Source organism: Rhipicephalus microplus, chromosome 6, assembly GCF_043290135.1.
Source record: "Rhipicephalus microplus isolate Deutch F79 chromosome 6, USDA_Rmic, whole genome shotgun sequence".
NCBI lineage: Eukaryota > Metazoa > Arthropoda > Arachnida > Ixodida > Ixodidae > Rhipicephalus > Rhipicephalus microplus.
In genome coordinates this window covers 145,721,378-145,737,375 of record NC_134705.1, presented here as the reverse complement: position 1 = coordinate 145,737,375, position 15,998 = coordinate 145,721,378, and the positions used below count along the sequence as shown (strand labels likewise).

Below are 15,998 nucleotides of genomic sequence, written 5' to 3'. Positions count from 1 at the left end.
TGGGCAGTGACTGGCTCAGTCTTAAGTTCCCAGTAGTGTGCGTAAGAAGTATGGTAACCATATCTAACCCACCCCTTTTTGTTTAGTAATTGACGCAATGACAAACACAAAACAAGACTTTAGGAAGGTCGCTCATTGTACCTGACTGACGGGCTAGTGCCTCTTCCACCTCGCGTCACATGTGAAATCATGACTTGGCTTTACAGTTAGACTACCTTAATGCCTAATGGTCATGCTGTGGTGGAACGCGGTGTCAGTACTCGTCTTGGAACACAGGTGCAAGTTTTATAGAAAAAGAACGGCTCGCTATACGGTACGACGGTGAACGCATCATGATAAGCGGTTTTCGCGTATTCCTCCTGGTTAGCAATGATTGACCGTAACCTGGTGATTAAGTCATAAAAGTTAATACACAATGCTTGTTACATTGTTACAAAACACTAATTGCGAACACTGCCAGTTGACGTGGCCGCTATATGACGCTATCATAGAGTTCATTTCGTAAACCGTTTCAGTCACTCGCGTCACATGCGTCTGTGCATGAATACTTGGTTGCCACGTAAAATTTTATTGTGACTGTAACCGTGATTTCGAATCTTTCCAACCCTCAGATATTTCCCTCACCGACAACAATGTGGACCCCTGCCCCACATTTTTTGAAACAGTAACGCCACAACGCAATTTCTCAATGATGTTTAAAAGTATTTTCCACATCACTCGTCTGATTAAAAGGACGAATCACCTGTGGCTCGTACGCCCATCCTATGGCCCGTAATGCACGAGTGCGTGCTATGTGTGACTGAAGGGAAGGGTCTTACGATGTACGCGACAAGTGCGCCCAGCTGTACAGACAGACAGACAGACAGACAGACAGACAGACAGACAGACAGACAGACAGACAGACAGACAGACAGACAGACAGACAGACAGACAGACAGACAGACAGACAGACAGACAGACAGACAGACAGACAGACAGACAGACAGACAGACAGACAGACAGACAGACAGACAGACAGACAGACAGACAGACAGACAGACAGACAGACAGACAGACAGACAGACAGACAGACAGACAGACAGACAGACAGACAGACAGACAGATAGATAGACAGATAGATAGATAGATAGATAGATAGATAGATAGATAGATAGATAGATAGATAGATAGATAGATAGATAGATAGATAGATAGATAGATAGATAGATAGATAGATAGATAGATAGATAGATAGATAGATAGATAGATAGATAGATAGATAGATAGATAGATAGATAGATAGATAGATAGATAGATAGATAGATAGATAGATAGATAGATGGATAGATAGATAGATAGATAGATAAAGATATGCTTCGCACTTAAGAAAAGCAAAAATGCGTGCGTGAATATAAGGCGCTGGCATTCCTGAACAAACTTTTCTTCCCCATTCCCTGCATCTGTTTCTTTTTCTTTCGTTACAGTATAAACTCGGCAACAGCCTCCTTCAAGGGTTCATAAAACCACTGAAGAAGAACCTCGCAATGCGGAACTGGGATGGTTGCCACGTGGAATTCGTGAGGCACCTGGAATACTGGAGGCTTTCAGCTGATCGTGTCGACAGGGTGTCCAACAGAACAAGCCATTTACAAGGACCTGCACACTGAAGTGCCCGCAATGGTGGTCGAGTATGACATTGAGTAATTGATCTGCGGCTGGTCCTACGTGGGCCATCTCGCCGTCACTAGGAGGATTGATGATTTGCTAGTGGGGCCTTCTTCAGAAAACTTTTCATTTTCCTCGCAATGTTCGGTCCGCAGACACAAAGCAGGGGAGAGGCACGGGCAGTCGTTTTGTCGCACCAAGTTTGCGCTTGCAGCCATTGCCGATCCAGCGACCGCCTAAGTGCCTTAGCCTGGCAGCGCGAAAGGACGCAGGATGGGTCCTAGCAGAGAAATCGTGCTGCAGGAAGCAAATATTCTGCCGCATCGCCAGAGGCAGTTATACTCTTTGTCTAAAAAAACTAGCAGATGTTCCTCGTACGAATAGAACCGCTGAGCGAAGCTCCTTAGAAATGGGATGCATACAACAATGCTACTCATAGAAGGAAAGTTTTGATATTCGGGGTGGTGCTGGTGCGGCCGACTTGCTCTTCCACATCTTTCTCTCTCCGTACATCTTTATATATATATATATATATATATATATATATATATATATATATATATATATATATATATATATATATATATATATATATATATATATATATATATATATATATATATACTTTTGCTTAAGAGCTGTCCCAACGACAACGCCGTCATTTTCGTCATCCTGTGACTTCTTTCTTGATGTGACCACGGCGCCAGACTTGTCGCTGCCTCATGACCTGTCTATCAAAAGCCTGAAAGGAACAGGAACGGGCATAAACAGACTCTAAGTGAAATGACGGCAAGATGGGAGGAGAGCATTGAATGAGAATTGGATGAGAGGCGGTGAATGAGAGCATTAGCCAAGCTCTTAAAAAGTATAGCCCGGGCCAGCGCCAGGAAGGGGGGGGGGCTGTGTCTTTTATGATGCAGTCCGGAGGGGCATGACACTCTGCATATGATGTGACTTATCTCGCTGCTGGCTTTAATCAAGGCGAGAGTGGGGAGCGGGTGGGGAGAGCGTCTGCTGTGTTCGGTGGAGGAAACGACTGAACGAGTGAGTGTACGGTGCGCGCAGCGCAGCGCGAGCCATCTTCCACCGAGCCTGCGCTCCCGTTGCGCTGCAGTGAGAGCGCACCTGTTATACTATTCCTCGGCGCTCTTGCCTCGCCCATGGAGCTTCGACGGCGGTGGCGGAGTGTGGGCCTCAGGAGTTTCGCTTCTAATAAATCGAAAAACATACTTAATTGCCAACGCATGATCGTCATAGCATCATCGTAAGAGTAAATTACAACCGCTCAGCGTCATGCCTGCGTGTCTGTGCACACTTGTGTGTGTGTGTGTTTAGTAAGTCAATGTCGATGTGGCTGGTTGCCTGTGATGATCCCACATTTACTCAAATTTTCCATTGTTAGTCCGCTCACCAACGAAGCCGGAAAAAACCAGACTGCTGAGGGATGCTTGTGTGCTGCCGTGGCTGTCTTTTTGTAGGCGTGTGTGTATGCCATAATTTGCTGATTTCAAGGCTTGTAGTTTTGTAATGTACGTAGTTATACATAGTGCGTTGACGGGGATGAAGAAGGTTATATTTGATGTTGTATTATGTTATTTTTGTGTAATAAATTCTTGTGCGTAAGGCATTGCTTCTCACGGCTTTATTATACGTTCTCGTGTCTGCGATTCTCTTGTTTTAAACTTTGAACATAAATACGCACACGTGCTAGCAGCATAGCACACAAAACACATTTCAGGCGTATGGCGCTTACTTTAACGCCTCTTCGGCAAGTCGCGTCCTATAAAACATCAATATTTCCGCATTTCGTTTACGTTATCCCACAACATCGTTCAACATATATGAGCCTTCCATGGAAACAAGTTAGCCCCAATATTTCATCAAAGCCGCCTGCTATTGCGGCTTTCTCTCACAATTTCCGGCATCTGCAGCTGTTCTCAGACCTTGGTCGTAAAAGAAAATGCAGGTGGTGCCCTAAATCGGTAGCAGTTCCGCCATGACAAATGGCACCGTCGAGGCATGCATCTGACTTGTACGCACCGCAGGACAAGCACCCGAATAGGTTTTTAATCACTGAACTGATTGGGGCAACGATTGATTGGAGAGACTGAATGTGTCTGTAATAGCAAGTTTCGAGCTATAACTGATTGTTCATACCGAGGCAAAAACAACGCGCACTTGATGAGGATGAATCGAAGGCGCTGACTAACATCTGAAGCTTTCTTGTTTGTACGCTATGATAAATAGCACGTATCAACAACGAAAAAGCCTAAAAAAGGAGCAAGGCTTGATAGATGAACACTCAAAGCAGTTTACGAAGAGGAACCGTGATTATCTAGCTCCCGACAGGTAGGCTAGCTCTTAATTTATAAGGGTCCTGGATGGGATACTGATGTAACTGTTGTGTACGTTCCCAATGTTTGGGGCTTCTACGATTTCTCGAGTCAATTTTTTACCAGGCCTGCGTAGTACCCCCGTGCTGTTGAATTGAGACAACCATTCACAATTTCGACAGTGGACGCCCGGTTGACCTAAAAATCGCACGGTCACATCGTACTTATGCTCTCACAATCTTTTACTAAGGCGTCGGCCCGTTTGGCCGACGTAGGAGCTTCCGCAAGACAGGGGAACAGAATAAACGATTCCCTCAGTACATAGCATGAACTGATCGCGATGATTTGTGGCGCAGCCCACATTTGTACCAGCCACCTGATTGACTGGTTTGTAAACTCTTGACAAGTGGTCAGGAACTGCAAAAAGACCATGCATCCCACTTTTGTTGCCTATCTTTCTCAATTTGGGCGATATGCCACGTACGTAAGAAATGGCCGCAAACTTCTTATCTTTCTCTCTTAGGTAAGTCTTTTCTGTCATTAGCATCGTCTTCGTTCCTGAGGATAAGAGAGTTATCGAGTACCCAGCCACATCAGGGCAGATTAACCCACAGCTTACATATTTTACTAATTACCTAATATTTAAAATTACTAACACGCATAGCCCCGCCGCAGTAGTCTAGTGGCTTAGGTACTCAGCTGCTGACCCGCAGGTCGCGGGATCGAATCCCGGCTGCGGCGGCTGCATTTCCAATGGAGGGCGAAATGTTGTAGGCCCGTGTACTCAGATTTGGGTGCACGTTAAAGAACCCCAGATTGTCGAAATTTCTGGAGCCCTCCACTACGGCTTGTCTCATAATCATATGGTGGTTTTGGGGCGTTAAACTTCACATATCAATCAACCAATCAATCACTCAATTACTAACACGCATAAACTTATCGAAACGTCTCCGTAGCATTCCTTGACACTTTCGATCATTTTCACGCTGCCTGTGTTGTAGAAGGGTCGTTCAACCTATATCTTATGGCTACGTATATGTCAAAAGATATGGTAGTCATGTGTGAACAGCATTTTCAAAGTCAGAAACAGAGGATAGGCACACTTTGTGTTAGCAACCACTGTTGGATAAAGAAGCTTTTAAGCACGATGCCTTGCGCCACACGCAGTACATAAAGTGCACACTAGCTAGCTTAACTGTCTGAAATTATAAACGAGCGTTCGCTTACCTTCACTCGTTCTCGTGACAATGAAGTGCTGGCACACTTTTAAGAGGACTAAAACAAACAAATAACAATTATTGCTGTAATTTTACATGTCCAAACGGCGATAAAGAGTTGTTGACATACGTGTGCGAAAATCGCGACATGATTGAGGCATTCATGATGATGTGTGGTGTTCTATGGCACAAAGGCCATGAAATGGCCAAAGAGGTCCAGGTCAATGGACAAGTGATGTGAACAATGATTATGATAGGTGGCTGTAAAAGGCCTTGAAATTCCTCGCGCTGACGTGGGTAAAACATAGAAGCTTTAAAACCCTGACATTGACGTGAAATATGTGCAGTGAGTGTGAATGGCAAAATGTGATAGACAGTGATGGAGATGTAGCCACCGCGGCAGCGACTTCTCTTCAGAGCTCGCACTACGGATCTCCTGGGTATATGACGTTAAAAATACGTACGTCTGTTAAAAATGTCAGCAATGATTTATGTGTGAAAAGGGGTCCTCTACCGATGAACATTGATGGGTGCAAAGGTATCTGTTGTCGGTATGGCAATAAAAAGTGCTTTTTTTCTGAGAGCATCTAAATCGCTGCACTGTACGAGGATGTGGAGAACCATTAGGGGTTCTCCACATCTCTCACACAATCGTGCATCGCCACCAGATAACAGGTATGAATGTGTCGAGTGTGTGTGTCCTATCTGTAGTCTTGTAAATGTGACGTGTGTAGCGTGATCTGGATACTGTTGGCCAATTTTCGATTTTCGGTTTGATAACGTGTAGTTTGTTTTCTGTTTGCCTATCCCATATGTGCTGTCAGCACGTCTTAAGCTCCCATTGTAGGAAAGGTTTCCGATCAAGCGCAGGGACAGCTACGGATTTATTGGCGGCAGCGTTGTCTTGAGCAGATGCGGCAAGCTTATCTGCCAACACGTTTCCAGTGATATCGCGGTGTCCTGGCACCCAGCACACTACAACATCTCGTTTGAGAGTATAGATCTTGCTTAACAGAGATACAAGGACACAAGGACAGGATTTTTATGTTTACGCAGAGTTTTCAGAGCCATCACTACGCTCAGCGAATCTTTGTATATTACCGCGCGTTGTAGTTGCAGTTTCTTAATATGCTTGACGGCCACAGTTACCACGTGAGCCTCTGCGGTGAAGATGCTTGCTTCGGAGTGCAGAATACCGAAATTCGAATAGTATGGGCCGACAGCTGCATAGGCCACGTCAGTGTGAGACTTAGAAGCATCTGTAAGGAATTGCGGGCCAGTATACTTGTGTTGGAGTTCGAGAAAGTGCGTGCGTATATGTGCAGTAGGTGCGTATTTAGTGACCTCCACGCAAGATAGATCATCGCAGTCGATAACCTGCCATTGCCACGGTGGCAGATATACTGCTGCAGCCATCTAACAGTGCTCTACAAGTGGCACGGCTGTTCCCTCAGCGAGCCTCCTGACACGGAGTGAGTAGGGCCGTCCCCGCGAAGGATGGTTATTGAACAAAGTAGAATTGGGGAAATCATTAATTGTGCAATGAGTTGGATGTTCCTCGTCTGCGTTAACCTTGAGCACGATCGGGCTAGACTGCCCCTGTGCCCGCTTCTTTCCTTACGGCCTTCTCACGTGTTGCGAATATAATGGGAGACTTTCGGAGTATGTTTCGCCACCTGTCGGTGGTAGGGGCGCAGCGAACCTGACATTGCATCTTCTGCCACGAGCACATGACACAAGTGAGCTTGTCGATGTGAAACCGTTAAATAAGAATTCTCTACGAAGAGGGAAGGGGCGATTATTAAAAAAAAATCTAGGACAGAGGGCGGATCGTCTACCAAAAGAAAACTAATTTACCAGACAGCTTGCCGCTTAATGTAGGTATGTATGGTCTCGTGGATAATACAAGCTGAAACTCACTGAAAATGCGGAAGAGTCGGCTAATGAGAGGCATAAGCCAGAATGCATAAAGCACTGGCAACGATCACAGAGATAGAAGAAGAATGTTGCACCTATTCTGCAATTATAGAGCACTAAACACCTTTGGCCCTTGGTCTCGTCGGACAACGAAGTCGCCTTTAAGAGAGGTCGCTCACGGAATGACGAACGCACCTTCTCTTTTCTAGCTATTTCTATTTTTTTTATTTTCCGAATACATTTGGAGTGTTTTCAGGGCTAACAGCAGCTGTCTGCAGCCTGACAACTAATTTGGACACGTACGTGTGTTGTATACGTAATGGCTAAAAAACTGCGTATAACGAAAAAGAAAGTAAAAAAAAGGAAGAGATGGCCCTTGCTGCTGAATAACGTTTACAGACGGCACACACAAAGAGTGGTGGTGTGCATTGTCAAGGTGTTAACACCACCTGGAAATATTGATTCCGGAGACCCCAAGCCATTTTGAATTCCTTTGTACTGCAAGCCTCGTTCATGAAGAATGCGAAAGAAGTACGCAGCTGTTTATGCTCGCAAGCCACTTGCCCCAGAACTAAAACTGTAGTGCAAATGAGTTCTGCGCTATTTTTCTAGTTTGTAGAACAACGTGTTTAAAAATAGAAATCGACAACATTACTACTTTTTGGCAAGTATACAGCTGTTTTTCCGAAAAAAATCTGTATAAATTGTGTTGTGGCTTATAGCTACAAGCAGGTTGTTGGGAATCGGTCTTTATCACTAGTGTGGCTTGTTTTATTTTAGTATTTACCCACTACGGCTGCATTTCATTCGTTGCTTTGTAAGTGTTCAGTCTACAGCAATTTTTTGGGTCGATAAGGCAGTCGCGCAACCTTCAGTTCGCGCAGCTGCGTCAAGGTGTATTGCTGTGTTCTGCCACGGCCGCTCGATCGCCGTGGTTCCGTACTGCAAGTCCCGTTCGGGAAAGACACCCGGTCTTCCTTCTCACCGATTACCAAACAATACTGAGCTGTGAAGCAAGTGACAAAAGAATATTACCAGAGACAACCTTATCATCAATGACAAGTCTCCATCGACCGTCGTATGCAGCAGACACTTGCTCGATGAAGACTATGTGCCTGCGTTCCACATCAGAAAGCTTATTCCTGTCACCACGCGCGGTCTACTCTTATCGAGAACTCTCTTTTTTACATGCTTTCAAGTGCATAAAAGCCCGGAAAAGATCCTGCTTCACGACTTTGGCCCCTATGTAAATCAAGGAAGCGAAAATCGGGGCCAACGAAACAGATCTGGATGTTACAACTTCACAAGACGCTTTCACTGAACAAGAAGAAACAATATTTTGCACGCAAACATTAGACAGCGAGGCTCATCGGTCGGATCGATACCAGATTATGATAGGACGATTGCGCTCCCAAGTGTCGCACTATCGTTCTAAATGCGAAGAAGTGCAGTGATGGCTGAAAAAATAAAAATAAATGCGTCCCAATTTCAATGCGAAAGCAAGCACCACGCATGCGTTAACAAAGTCGCAGCAGATGCAAAGACACGAGAGAAAAAGGCCGTGTTTCTTTTGCATCAAAAAGAATGTGACGGAAGAAAACACTCAGCGTACCCAGACGATTTTGTAAGGGTTGTGTGGTATGCCGCTTTCTGTTACAAAGAGGCTATAATCATGCGCGCACTTCGGGGCTTGTGACACTGCCAGCAAAGTCCACTCTTCAGAGGTGTATACGTTCAAGCCCAGCGTCATCAGGTATGAGCTATGCCATAAACCATTTTAGCGTCTTCAACGATTAGTCAACTTGTTTTTCAGCGCGTGGTGAGTGGAGAAGCGCGCTCGAACTCGTGTGTTCGTGCGCTGTGTGGAGTGGTGGAAGACGCCAGGGTCGCAGCGCCCCCCTTAAAAGAGGGGTGAGAGGCGTATGTACTACACCCGTTGCGAAGGCCGTAAGAAGGCAGTGCGCAGGGACAGTCTAGGCCAGCCGTGCCTTGAGATAGCATGTAAAAGACATGTAACATATCTACAGATGGGGCGATCATTCATTTGATTCTACGTACGGATTCTCTACGGGGCTAGTTCGAAAAGCACCCGTAGACAGGCGAATGCCTGGATGGTGGACAGGGTCGAGAATCTTTAATGCTGATGGTGTCGCAGACTGATAGATTCATCATCATCATCATCAGCCTGACTACGTCCACTGCAGGACAAAGGCCTCTCCCATGTTCCGCCAGTTAACCCGGTCCTGTGCTTGCTGCTGCCAATTTATACCCACAAACTTCTTGATCTCATCTGTCCACCTGACCTTCTGTCTCCCCCTAACCCGCTTGCCTTCTCTGGGAATCCAGTTAGTTACCCTTAACGACCAGCCGTTATCCTGTCTACGCGCTACATACCCAGTCTATGTCCATTTCCTCTTCTTGATTTCAGCTATGATATCCTTAACCCCCGTTTGTTCCCTAATCCACTCTGCTCTCTTCTTGTCTCTTAAGATTACACCTACCATTTTTCTTTCCATTGCTCGCTGCGTCGTCCTCAATTTAAGCTGAACCCTCTTTGTAAGTTTCCAGGTTTCTGCTCCGTAGCTAAGTACCGGCAAGATACAGCTGTTATATACCTTCCTCTTGAGGGATAGTGGCAATCTACCTGTCATAATTTGAGAGTGCTTGCCAAATGTGCTCCACCCCATTCTTATTCTTCTAGTTACTTCAATCTCGTGGTTCGACTCCGCGGTTATTACCTGCCCTAAGTAGACATAGTCTTTTACAACTTGAAGTGCACTATTACCTATCTCGAAGCGCTTCTCTTTCCCGAGGTTGTTGTACATTACTTTCGTTTTCTGCAGATTCATTTTAAGACCCACCTTTAAAATAGATAGATTATACTGATAGATTTACTGATAGATTATACTGATAAATTTAGACTGACAGATTATAGCACCGTAATCTAGACGTGCGCGTGCGAGGCTTTTATATCAATTCATCAGACGTTTCCTGTCACTGCCCCACGTAGTTCGTGATAAAACTTTCAAAATACTCACGGTTTTTACACACCTGTCTTTTAAGTCTTTGATGTAAGGGATGAAGGTTAGTTTTGTGTCTAATATTAGGCCCAGAAACTTATGCTCGGTCTTCACAGACAGGCGTTCAACATGCAGGTCAGTGTTGGGGTACGGATGGAGGCCCACTTTTCGACAGAAGAAGACGCAAGTGCTCTTTTGCGCCTTGATTTTGAAGCCATTCTCATCTGCCCATCGAGAAACCTTGTTCAAACCAAGTTGAACCTGACATTCGCACATTGAAAGGTTGCAAGATTTGAAACCAACCTGAACATCATAGGCTTATGTGCAGTAAAAAAATATTGCGTAAGAGAGACAAGCGTAAGGAGTTTATTTTGACTATGAAAAGTGTTCAACTCATTACACCTCCTTGTGGCACTCCTGGTTTTTGGACAAATATTTGTGATAAGACAGTGCCAACTCGGACACAGAATATCTGGTTAGACAGGAAACTTTCGAATATAGCAAACATTTTACCCTGCACACCTAAATGTGACAAGTCTCGGAATGCCAAAGCACCACGTAGTATTATAGGTTTTTTTCATATCGAGCAACACCGATAGAAAAAATTGTTTATTGATGAAAGAATCACGAATTTGTGCCTCGATACTGACAAGGTGGTCAGTAGTGGACTTAGCTTCTCGAAACCCGCACTGGCATGGGTCAAGCAGGATATTTGTTTCAAGAAAATGCATCAGTCCTCTGTTTACCTTTTTTTTTGAAAAACCTCGCAACGGCAACTTGGCAAGTCTGCGGGCCTGTAGCTTGATACTGAGCACGGGTCCTCACCCTGTTTAGGAATCGGAATAATCGCTGCTTTCTTTTAGGCAGAAGGGATCTCATCGGAAAACCAAATGGCTTTATACAAAGAAAGGGGAGCTTTTTTTGGTTTCAGGAGGCAGACATTTATTCATTTCGTATAATATATGGCCGGAGCCTGGGGAAGTTCTCTTACAGCAGTTTAATGATGCTTGTAGCTCAGCTAAGACGAAAGGTTCATTGTATGGCTCATTATTTGTGGTTTCGCGTTCTATTTTCTGTTTTTCTATTCTTGCTTTGTATCGTTGGAACGCTGGACTGTAATAGGACGAGCTGGAGACCTGTTCAAAATGCACCCGAGAGCGTTTGCCTGGTCTTTCAAACTCTCTCTTCGTGTGTTCACTAGAGGAAGTGTGTGTGCTTGTCGTCCTTCCACCTTACCAACCATGTTCCATACTGTCACGGGATCATGACGTGGCCGAAGACAGGAGGCTTCGTGTTGGGATTTAACTGTTTATTTGGGCGAACCTGTGCCCGGTAAACGGAAAGTCCAATTACAGCAGCAGTCTCGCACAGATAGCAGTCTCGGACTGATAGCGGCGAATGGAGCGTCGGCCTACAATGCTACTCATAGAAGGAAAGTTTTGATATTCGGGGTGGTGCTGGTGCGGCCGACTTGCTCTTCCACATCTTTCTCTCTCCGTACATCTTTATATATATATATATATATATATATATATATATATATATATATATATATATATATATATATATATATATATATATATATATATATATATATATATATATATATATATATATATATATATATACTTTTGCTTAAGAGCTGTCCCAACGACAACGCCGTCATTTTCGTCATCCTGTGACTTCTTTCTTGATGTGACCACGGCGCCAGACTTGTCGCTGCCTCATGACCTGTCTATCAAAAGCCTGAAAGGAACAGGAACGGGCATAAACAGACTCTAAGTGAAATGACGGCAAGATGGGAGGAGAGCATTGAATGAGAATTGGATGAGAGGCGGTGAATGAGAGCATTAGCCAAGCTCTTAAAAAGTATAGCCCGGGCCAGCGCCAGGAAGGGGGGGGGGGCTGTGTCTTTTATGATGCAGTCCGGAGGGGCATGACACTCTGCATATGATGTGACTTATCTCGCTGCTGGCTTTAATCAAGGCGAGAGTGGGGAGCGGGTGGGGAGAGCGTCTGCTGTGTTCGGTGGAGGAAACGACTGAACGAGTGAGTGTACGGTGCGCGCAGCGCAGCGCGAGCCATCTTCCACCGAGCCTGCGCTCCCGTTGCGCTGCAGTGAGAGCGCACCTGTTATACTATTCCTCGGCGCTCTTGCCTCGCCCATGGAGCTTCGACGGCGGTGGCGGAGTGTGGGCCTCAGGAGTTTCGCTTCTAATAAATCGAAAAACATACTTAATTGCCAACGCATGATCGTCATAGCATCATCGTAAGAGTAAATTACAACCGCTCAGCGTCATGCCTGCGTGTCTGTGCACACTTGTGTGTGTGTGTGTTTAGTAAGTCAATGTCGATGTGGCTGGTTGCCTGTGATGATCCCACATTTACTCAAATTTTCCATTGTTAGTCCGCTCACCAACGAAGCCGGAAAAAACCAGACTGCTGAGGGATGCTTGTGTGCTGCCGTGGCTGTCTTTTTGTAGGCGTGTGTGTATGCCATAATTTGCTGATTTCAAGGCTTGTAGTTTTGTAATGTACGTAGTTATACATAGTGCGTTGACGGGGATGAAGAAGGTTATATTTGATGTTGTATTATGTTATTTTTGTGTAATAAATTCTTGTGCGTAAGGCATTGCTTCTCACGGCTTTATTATACGTTCTCGTGTCTGCGATTCTCTTGTTTTAAACTTTGAACATAAATACGCACACGTGCTAGCAGCATAGCACACAAAACACATTTCAGGCGTATGGCGCTTACTTTAACGCCTCTTCGGCAAGTCGCGTCCTATAAAACATCAATATTTCCGCATTTCGTTTACGTTATCCCACAACATCGTTCAACATATATGAGCCTTCCATGGAAACAAGTTAGCCCCAATATTTCATCAAAGCCGCCTGCTATTGCGGCTTTCTCTCACAATTTCCGGCATCTGCAGCTGTTCTCAGACCTTGGTCGTAAAAGAAAATGCAGGTGGTGCCCTAAATCGGTAGCAGTTCCGCCATGACAAATGGCACCGTCGAGGCATGCATCTGACTTGTACGCACCGCAGGACAAGCACCCGAATAGGTTTTTAATCACTGAACTGATTGGAGCAACGATTGATTGGAGAGACTGAATGTGTCTGTAATAGCAAGTTTCGAGCTATAACTGATTGTTCATACCGAGGCAAAAACAACGCGCACTTGATGAGGATGAATCGAAGGCGCTGACTAACATCTGAAGCTTTCTTGTTTGTACGCTATGATAAATAGCACGTATCAACAACGAAAAAGCCTAAAAAAGGAGCAAGGCTTGATAGATGAACACTCAAAGCAGTTTACGAAGAGGAACCGTGATTATCTAGCTCCCGACAGGTAGGCTAGCTCTTAATTTATAAGGGTCCTGGATGGGATACTGATGTAACTGTTGTGTACGTTCCCAATGTTTGGGGCTTCTACGATTTCTCGAGTCAATTTTTTACCAGGCCTGTGTAGTACCCCCGTGCTGTTGAATTGAGACAACCATTCACAATTTCGACAGTGGACGCCCGGTTGACCTAAAAATCGCACGGTCACATCGTACTTATGCTCTCACAATCTTTTACTAAGGCGTCGGCCCGTTTGGCCGACGTAGGAGCTTCCGCAAGACAGGGGAACAGAATAAACGATTCCCTCAGTACATAGCATGAACTGATCGCGATGATTTGTGGCGCAGCCCACATTTGTACCAGCCACCTGATTGACTGGTTTGTAAACTCTTGACAAGTGGTCAGGAACTGCAAAAAGACCATGCATCCCACTTTTGTTGCCTATCTTTCTCAATTTGGGCGATATGCCACGTACGTAAGAAATGGCCGCAAACTTCTTATCTTTCTCTCTTAGGTAAGTCTTTTCTGTCATTAGCATCGTCTTCGTTCCTGAGGATAAGAGAGTTATCGAGTACCCAGCCACATCAGGGCAGATTAACCCACAGCTTACATATTTTACTAATTACCTAATATTTAAAATTACTAACACGCATAGCCCCGCCGCAGTAGTCTAGTGGCTTAGGTACTCAGCTGCTGACCCGCAGGTCGCGGGATCGAATCCCGGCTGCGGCGGCTGCATTTCCAATGGAGGGCGAAATGTTGTAGGCCCGTGTACTCAGATTTGGGTGCACGTTAAAGAACCCCAGATTGTCGAAATTTCTGGAGCCCTCCACTACGGCTTGTCTCATAATCATATGGTGGTTTTGGGGCGTTAAACTTCACATATCAATCAACCAATCAATCACTCAATTACTAACACGCATAAACTTATCGAAACGTCTCCGTAGCATTCCTTGACACTTTCGATCATTTTCACGCTGCCTGTGTTGTAGAAGGGTCGTTCAACCTATATCTTATGGCTACGTATATGTCAAAAGATATGGTAGTCATGTGTGAACAGCATTTTCAAAGTCAGAAACAGAGGATAGGCACACTTTGTGTTAGCAACCACTGTTGGATAAAGAAGCTTTTAAGCACGATGCCTTGCGCCACACGCAGTACATAAAGTGCACACTAGCTAGCTTAACTGTCTGAAATTATAAACGAGCGTTCGCTTACCTTCACTCGTTCTCGTGACAATGAAGTGCTGGCACACTTTTAAGAGGACTAAAACAAACAAATAACAATTATTGCTGTAATTTTACATGTCCAAACGGCGATAAAGAGTTGTTGACATACGTGTGCGAAAATCGCGACATGATTGAGGCATTCATGATGATGTGTGGTGTTCTATGGCACAAAGGCCATGAAATGGCCAAAGAGGTCCAGGTCAATGGACAAGTGATGTGAACAATGATTATGATAGGTGGCTGTAAAAGGCCTTGAAATTCCTCGCGCTGACGTGGGTAAAACATAGAAGCTTTAAAACCCTGACATTGACGTGAAATATGTGCAGTGAGTGTGAATGGCAAAATGTGATAGACAGTGATGGAGATGTAGCCACCGCGGCAGCGACTTCTCTTCAGAGCTCGCACTACGGATCTCCTGGGTATATGACGTTAAAAATACGTACGTCTGTTAAAAATGTCAGCAATGATTTATGTGTGAAAAGGGGTCCTCTACCGATGAACATTGATGGGTGCAAAGGTATCTGTTGTCGGTATGGCAATAAAAAGTGCTTTTTTTCTGAGAGCATCTAAATCGCTGCACTGTACGAGGATGTGGAGAACCATTAGGGGTTCTCCACATCTCTCACACAATCGTGCATCGCCACCAGATAACAGGTATGAATGTGTCGAGTGTGTGTGTCCTATCTGTAGTCTTGTAAATGTGACGTGTGTAGCGTGATCTGGATACTGTTGGCCAATTTTCGATTTTCGGTTTGATAACGTGTAGTTTGTTTTCTGTTTGCCTATCCCATATGTGCTGTCAGCACGTCTTAAGCTCCCATTGTAGGAAAGGTTTCCGATCAAGCGCAGGGACAGCTACGGATTTATTGGCGGCAGCGTTGTCTTGAGCAGATGCGGCAAGCTTATCTGCCAACACGTTTCCAGTGATATCGCGGTGTCCTGGCACCCAGCACACTACAACATCTCGTTTGAGAGTATAGATCTTGCTTAACAGAGATACAAGGACACAAGGACAGGATTTTTATGTTTACGCAGAGTTTTCAGAGCCATCACTACGCTCAGCGAATCTTTGTATATTACCGCGCGTTGTAGTTGCAGTTTCTTAATATGCTTGACGGCCACAGTTACCACGTGAGCCTCTGCGGTGAAGATGCTTGCTTCGGAGTGCAGAATACCGAAATTCGAATAGTATGGGCCGACAGCTGCATAGGCCACGTCAGTGTGAGACTTAGAAGCATCTGTAAGGAATTGCGGGCCAGTATACTTGTGTTGGAGTTCGAGAAAGTGCGTG

General features: G+C 45.0%; 1 protein-coding gene across 4 annotated transcripts in view; it reads left to right on the top strand.

Annotated features, from left to right (window-relative positions):
- The window catches only part of LOC119168403 (glucoside xylosyltransferase 2), a 53,697-nt gene extending 51,517 nt beyond the window's left edge, over positions 1 to 2,180 (top strand). For all 4 annotated transcript variants that reach the window (XM_075866810.1, XM_075866813.1, XM_075866812.1 and 1 more), the window contains one exon: positions 1,464 to 2,180. In XM_075866810.1, the coding sequence (XP_075722925.1) occupies positions 1,464 to 1,646 (183 nt within the window). In that variant the 3' untranslated portion in view covers positions 1,647 to 2,180. The remainder of the gene's footprint in view (positions 1 to 1,463) is intronic.
- The last annotated feature ends 13,818 nt before the right edge of the window (positions 2,181 to 15,998 follow it).